Source organism: Pygocentrus nattereri, chromosome 12 (assembly GCF_015220715.1).
Source record: "Pygocentrus nattereri isolate fPygNat1 chromosome 12, fPygNat1.pri, whole genome shotgun sequence".
Lineage (NCBI taxonomy): Eukaryota > Metazoa > Chordata > Actinopteri > Characiformes > Serrasalmidae > Pygocentrus > Pygocentrus nattereri.
In genome coordinates, this window is record NC_051222.1 from 37,617,999 (window position 1) to 37,624,601 (window position 6,603).

The 6,603-nt window shown below is 41.3% G+C and overlaps 1 protein-coding gene across 2 annotated transcripts; it reads right to left on the reverse strand.

Annotated features, from left to right (window-relative positions):
• Positions 1-802: 802 nt before the first annotated feature.
• On the reverse strand, positions 803-6,172 carry nxnl1 (nucleoredoxin like 1). 2 transcript variants are annotated; one of them, XM_017682976.2, is made up of 3 exons: positions 5,851-6,172; positions 4,191-4,524; positions 803-1,847 (listed from the first exon to the last, which is right to left on the reverse strand). In XM_017682976.2, exons 2-3 carry the CDS (start codon positions 4,514-4,516, stop codon positions 1,529-1,531), a joined length of 645 nt encoding a protein of 214 aa, XP_017538465.1. In that variant the 5' UTR covers positions 4,517-4,524; positions 5,851-6,172; the 3' UTR covers positions 803-1,528. The 2 variants fall into 2 exon arrangements, with proteins under 2 accessions (XP_017538465.1, XP_017538467.1); XM_017682978.2 differs by having other exon boundaries at positions 4,191-4,527.
• Positions 6,173-6,603: the final 431 nt, after the last annotated feature.

Sequence of the window (6,603 nt, forward strand, 5' to 3'; positions counted from 1 at the left end):
AGAGAAATGATGGCATGTGTATGTCAAAGTAGCCATGTTTACATGCAGCCTGATAATCTGCTAATAATCTGATTATAATCTGTTAATAATCCAACTAACAGCTCAGTCTGAATGGAATATGTCCATGTAAACACCTCAATCAGAATAGATTAGTCCGATTCGAAATACAATTTCTATCCAACTAAACGAGGTGGGTAATCCTACAAATAATCTGTTAAACAGAAGAAGAATAGTGTAAACACCTGTATCCAATTACATTCCCTATCGGAAAGTTCAAGTCAAGTTCAAAACTGGTCTGCAGAGGAGACGAGGTTCACGCTTCAAACTTTAGAAGACTTAAAAACAGTTCTAGGACGGATGGATAGGCTCAGAACGTTGCAGGATGCAACGTCCTCTTCTCGCATATTCTTGAATAGGGATGTGTGAACAACATTTTCCTGAATCATTTTAAAGCAATTTAAAGACAAAAGTGTACCAACTGAAAACTCAGCTAACACATTTCTGCTCATCTCACTCTGACTGGACTCCCATGATGCTCAGTAATGTCCACATTAAATGGCGCTCTATGCATGCATGTAATCTTATATCTGATTACTTGTATGCATGTAAACAAAGATTTTCATAAGATTGTTGAGTAGATCTGCATGTAAGTACCAGGGTCTTAATCTAGAATCAGATTGGCATCTAAACATAGCCAGTGTGTAGAATCTGAGCTTTCTGTGCGCTGCTGTTTTTCCTATAACTGTATAAAATATGCATGAGGCTCCTTTCATCGTTAGTTAGTGTGCAAGCTCATTCAGAGTATAGTTCGGCTTGGATACGAGTTTATTTTTATGTTGCTTTTCATGAGTTCTCTTGTCCAGTTTATGAAAGACATTTTTGGCTTTGTATGTATTACATTCTTTGTACATCAAATGCAACAACAGCTCTGAGAAGTTGGCCTTAAAGGGTGAATAGTTGACTGTGAAAAATGCTAATCCCACATCCTACAAGGTACCTGCTTAGAAATTCTGATCAAGGTAACTTCACATTCAGAGTACATTTCGGAGAACCCACTGAACAGAAAACAGCAGAAACTCTGAATTATATTTGCTGATTTTTAAAAAAGAAAAGAAATACATGATCTATTCATCTATGCAGTGACAATAAATATAGACCAATGTACTCTAAAGTTTTGTGTGTATGATCTAACACGTAAACATCTGCAGGAAAGGCCAGCCACTGGAACCTGTTTCTGACCACCTTTCACAAGTCTTTGTCCAGTCGGCTGTTCTTTTATTTTTCCAGTAAGGCTGCTCCACCATAGTGCTACATTTCCCTATAGCCTCATATTAGCAGTATGTTTAGTATAAACCCTTAACGTCTGACTGCTAATGCTAATGTTAAACAGAAGCATTTCTGGCAGATCAATCAACCAATCGGTTGGTCTAATCCAAGACAGGCAGCCAATCCCAAACTGAGCTGTAGCTGATTGACAAGCTTCGAGTTTCTGAGTGCAGAGGAAGATTTCGGTGTCGCCATATCAGTCTCAACCCCAAGGCCCTCCACCTCCGTCATTGTCATCGTCGTCATCATCATCGTCTTTCTTCTTCTTTTTCTTCTTGTCCTCCACCTTGTATTTGAGCCGGCGGATGGGGTCCGTCATGCTGCGCATATTGCTGTCGTCGAACTCCTCGTTCATCATGAAGTTCCTGTCGATGAGCTCAGCCCCTTCCTGCCAGTTGCGGAAGCAGTCCGGCCCGAGCGTGCAGATTTCCTTCACGGCGTTCGGAGACAGGACCGAGCAGTCAGGCCGCAGGACCACAACCGTGGGCAGGTCCTCCACCTCAAACATCACCCCCAGCTCCCTGTGACAGAGAAACCACACATGAACTGGTACTGGTACTGGTACATGAGTCTGGTACTGGGTACTAGGCATGAACTCTCACTGAAATATGCCCCAACATTACAGTGATGATAACACCACAACAGGCATAATAGACAGGCGTACATGCATGTAAAAGCACAGATAACCTGAGAGCAATATTGGGATTAAATCTAGGAATATGAGTACTTGGTTAACTGTTTATTTAAATATAGAAATCAATATTCTGTTATCCGTTACATTTCTTCGAGGGATGACCAGGAACACACGAAGGCCAACAATTCAGTCAAACATGACATTTTTGGTCATATTTGAGATTAATTATCGAGAGTGTTCAACTTTTCACCTGGAGGAACTGATTTAAGCTCCACAATCAGACCTTAGAACTGCTGTAGAACCTTTGAGGGAACTTTTACACTGTTTGTACTTTGATGAATGAAAAATGTACCTGAGCAGAACCTTCATTTCTAACAATGTAGGAAAGTCTGTTCACTGATTCCCAGTCATACAAGACCAGATTCCTATGTCTTTCAAAGGGGAGAGACCAAAACACTTGAACCTGAGGGTCAAATTCCACTTTGAAAAGTAGATTTGAAATCACCAGTAAAGTGGAATAGTGCAGATCACCACCATGGGGAAAAGGGGGCTTCCACTAGCAGTGAAATATTGTCGACCCTTCTCCGTTTTTTATCATAGGGCATGTAGCTGGATACGGACTGCAATTCCCAGAATCTGTTGTGGACTCATGAGGAGGAGCTGTTTCCTTCCCTATTGTTGTCTGACTCGGACGCCATTCCCCAAGGTCCTTAGCAAGATCACATGACCAGGACACAACACCTTTGACCTATCAGCGATCCAGATCACCTGAATACTGATTCTTCACAGCTGTGCAACAATGTCATGTGACTGTTTTGGATAGATATAAGCCCGGGCTTTAGTTCAGGTCTTCGCGAAGTACTGTTTTCTTTGGAGACTTACTGGGCATTCTTTCCTGTGTGTGTTTTCTTCATGTATGACTTGTCCTGCCCGTGATTTCTCTCGACCCTGCTTTTGGACTTCCCCTTTTGTCAATGTCAATGCCAAATTTATTTATGAAGCACATTTAAAAACGACGTCAGTTGGCCAAAGTGCTGTACAAAGTGCAGGTACCTACGCCTGATTTGTTTGCTACTTTGGTTTTGACTCTCCGCCTGTTTTTGTGGATTTTGCCTTCTCTTGCCGTTTCTTTTTATTCTTGCTTCTATTTTTGTATGGATTGTCCTGGACCTGACCAATGCCTGTTTTTTGACTCCTCTCTGCCTCTCCCCTAGGAAAACTTTACCTTTGTTTTTGAACCACGAACGTCTGCTTTCTGATCACACGTCACAGGGCAGGACTTTCTCCACAAACAGGCACCATGCTGAACTTCACAAGCTTTCGCATTCATATTGTAACCAGTGACTGGTCTCTTCGTTTATTTCTCTGGATCAGTGTGGCTCTGATGCCTAAGGGATAAGATGTAGTGAGGCTATTGTGAGAAAGTTCAGCATTTGTACACAGTGTAGCTGTGGCCAACGACAGCTGGTTAATAAAGCACAATGACTTTTGCAATTGATGGGTCTCCTTTTCATGTTTCAGCTGTAAACGTTACAGTATGTTATACTTTTCTCCTCCAAAACACGAGTGTCTGAATGTGAGTGTGGCCAAGGACACACTATTAAAGATGCCTTGTTATGGACGTTGCTGAGAACTCACCAATAGCGTAGCTCTAATAGTAACTACTATGATAAGATGGACCTAAACCCTGAAGATCAGATCTCCGGTATCAGGGCTGAACTGCCCTGTGTTTAATTCAATATGTCGAGGTGAGTATGGGTTATAAAGTATTTTATATATATTATATAACAAAGAAATAGCTGATTTTCTTGATTATCAAATGAAGTTGATCAACCAAGTCAAACAGCCACCTTGAAGCCAGAATTTTGGATAACGTTTGTCCATCTTTATAGGTAACAGAGTGTCATACAGTGTCAGAAACCACAAAATCAAGTCTAGTAGAGATAACTAAAAAACTCCACATGGAGGCAAATGTGCAAAACGAGAAACCAGACATCAGAAACCAAACATGTCTTGGCTGATGAACTACATTTGTGATAACATTAAAAAAAACTGCACAAATTAGATTTTTTCACCAAACTATTCCTTCTAACTCCTGGAACATATGGAGGTACCAGCCAGTAACCAATAAGAAGGTCATTCCCAATTTTAACCAATAATTGGTTGCATTTCATTGTATGATGACCAGTGGAAACCATCAACTACACATCATCAAGCATTGTTCTCGTACTTCCTGTAGGGGTCCTCATAGGGCAGGAACAAGCAGCGTTTGGGCAGCTCCTTCAGGAACTTCTCCTGCTGATCCTCCGAGGTGTCCAGAGAGATGTAGAGCAGCACCAGCTGTGCCGAGCGCTCCACGTAGAACTCATCCGTCAGTTTTTTGAAGAAGGCTTTGAGTGTGGGGGCGAAGTCCTGACATCTCTCACAGTCGCCCGAGCCGAAGAACAGCATGAGGATCCGGTTCTGGAGGCGCAGGATGATCTCGCGCTCCGTGTCCAGCTCATCCTTGTCCTTGTTGTTCTTCACCAGGACTTTGCCCAAGAAGAGGTCTACCATGGCAAGTTCTGCTAAGACAACAAGAGACATAAGAACCCGGAATTCTGTAAATATGACGTGTGACAGTAGACAATCTACTAATCAACGTCTAATCACTGCACTGTGCTTTAAGGTCCTTTTGTCTACTGATGTGTTTTCAGTTTTTTCCCCCCAAATCCAGCCCCACATTTCACCTGCAGTCAATCCCTACATAATGGTTTGCAAAACTTTTAGTTTGTTTACACAGAAAATGTTCCTGTATTGTTCTTCGATTTATTCTTCACTTATCAACTGCAGACATGAGTTCATTTTTAGACCCATGAGCACCCATTTGTGAATCAGTTTCTGCTACAAATTATTCAGTATCTGCCATAAATTCATAATATTCTCTAACTAATTAACATTCTATAGTAAAAACAATAAATTTTTCAGTATCTACTATGATTTTTCAGTAACTATGATATATTATTCAGTGTCTGCTATGAATTATTCATGATCTATAGTCAATATTTAGAAACCAAGAATTATTGAACAACTACTATGAATTATTCAGTATCTATGATGAATTATTAAGTACTATGAATTATTCAGCATCGACAGTGAATTGTTCAATATCTCCTAAAAAATATTCCGTGATTAATATGAATTATTCAGTATTGACTATGAATTACTAGGTTTCTACTACAAATACTGCAGCATCCATAATCAATATCTAATAACTTATATTTACTACAATATATTTATATTTATATATATTTATTTATTATGACTGAAATACTCAATTATTGAGTATCAATTATTATTACTATGACTTATTCAGTATTTATTATGAATTATTAACTATCATCATTTTTCTACTAGAAATTTTTCAGTAACTATTATAAACCTAATGGGTAAATTATGCAGCTATGAGAGCACGACACAGAATTACAGGCCTTTAAAGTGTAAGGGGTTAAAACAAAGTGCCCGTGGTTTGTATATTATAGAGCAGGGGCGTCCAGTCTTATGCACTGAGGACCAGTTTGGCTGCAGGAGGTCACCTATTGGAACCTTTGAAGACTGAGACCAACTGATTAAACAACAAGTAGAATCAGGTGAGCTCCAGCTTGCTCGGCGTGAAAACCTGCAGCCACACCAGTTCTTTGAGGGTAAGACTGGACACCCCTGTAATAGGGCAATACTGCAGCACATTCTGTACAGGCCCCTGATAAATAAGGCGCCGTCGTGTTTACAGTCCCAGCTAAACAAGCTCCTACAGTAATCTTGCTCACAAAAAGCACTTAGCCGCAGCCCCCGATAAGCACGGCTGAAATAGTCCACAGAATGGATTATGGGTGCAGTTCTCACCCTCTCACCTTTCGTTTCGACACCTTTCCGAGGAAATCTTTGGATTCAGCTTTCGGGCTGAAGCTCTGATGAACTTGCGAAGCTTGGGAGAACCCGTCGTCACAGCTGAAGGAGAGGGCTGGCGTTTCCTTGCCTGGCTGCTTAAGAACCCTGATGCTGAAGGTGCTCCGGTGTCCTCTGCCTCTAAACGGCTGCACTGTTGGAGATTAAGAGGGTAAATCCGGGCAGCAGACAGAGTTGAGTGTACCCAGCACTTAGCCTGTGTGTGTGTGTATAAAGGCCAGTGAAAGAGCCAGCACCTCTGCACTCTCAGGCACTGTTCTCTGACCACTAAACTGTCCAGCTAATCCTATTTCCTGTTGGGGGAGAGTCTGGCCCAGTGACAGACAGGAAAATCTGACCAGAAAAACAGGCTGCTTTCAGAGCATTCTGTACCAGCACCAGGAAAAATAAAGGTGCCACCATGGATTGCTAGCATGGTAACATAGTAGAACCATTTTACGGTCTACCTTTTATTGGATGGTTCTTTAAAGAGACATTCCTGTGTGAGAAACTTTGTAACAACAACGTAAAAGTTCTAGGATGACCCTTATTCTCCAAGACATGTCCTATGACTCTCATGCTTCATAGCAGTGACTATAGTCAGCGTCTCCATTTATAGCGTTACACACTGTAATACGCAACAATGGCGTAATTTTGTGCATTCATGTGGCCTCGTTCTGTGAGGAGCTCGTCTGTGTAGACAATCTAGCACCCAAACA

What these genes read in the sequence shown, in the direction of transcription:
- nxnl1 (XM_017682976.2), bottom strand. Translation starts at nt 4,516, where the DNA reads ATGGTAGACCTCTTCTTGGGCAAAGTCCTGGTGAAGAACAACAAGGAC. An exon ending in TATGAGGACCCCTACAGGAA is followed by an intron (nt 1,848 to 4,190) that starts GTACGAGAACAA and finishes TCTCTGTCACAG; the next exon opens with GGAGCTGGGGGTGATGTTTG.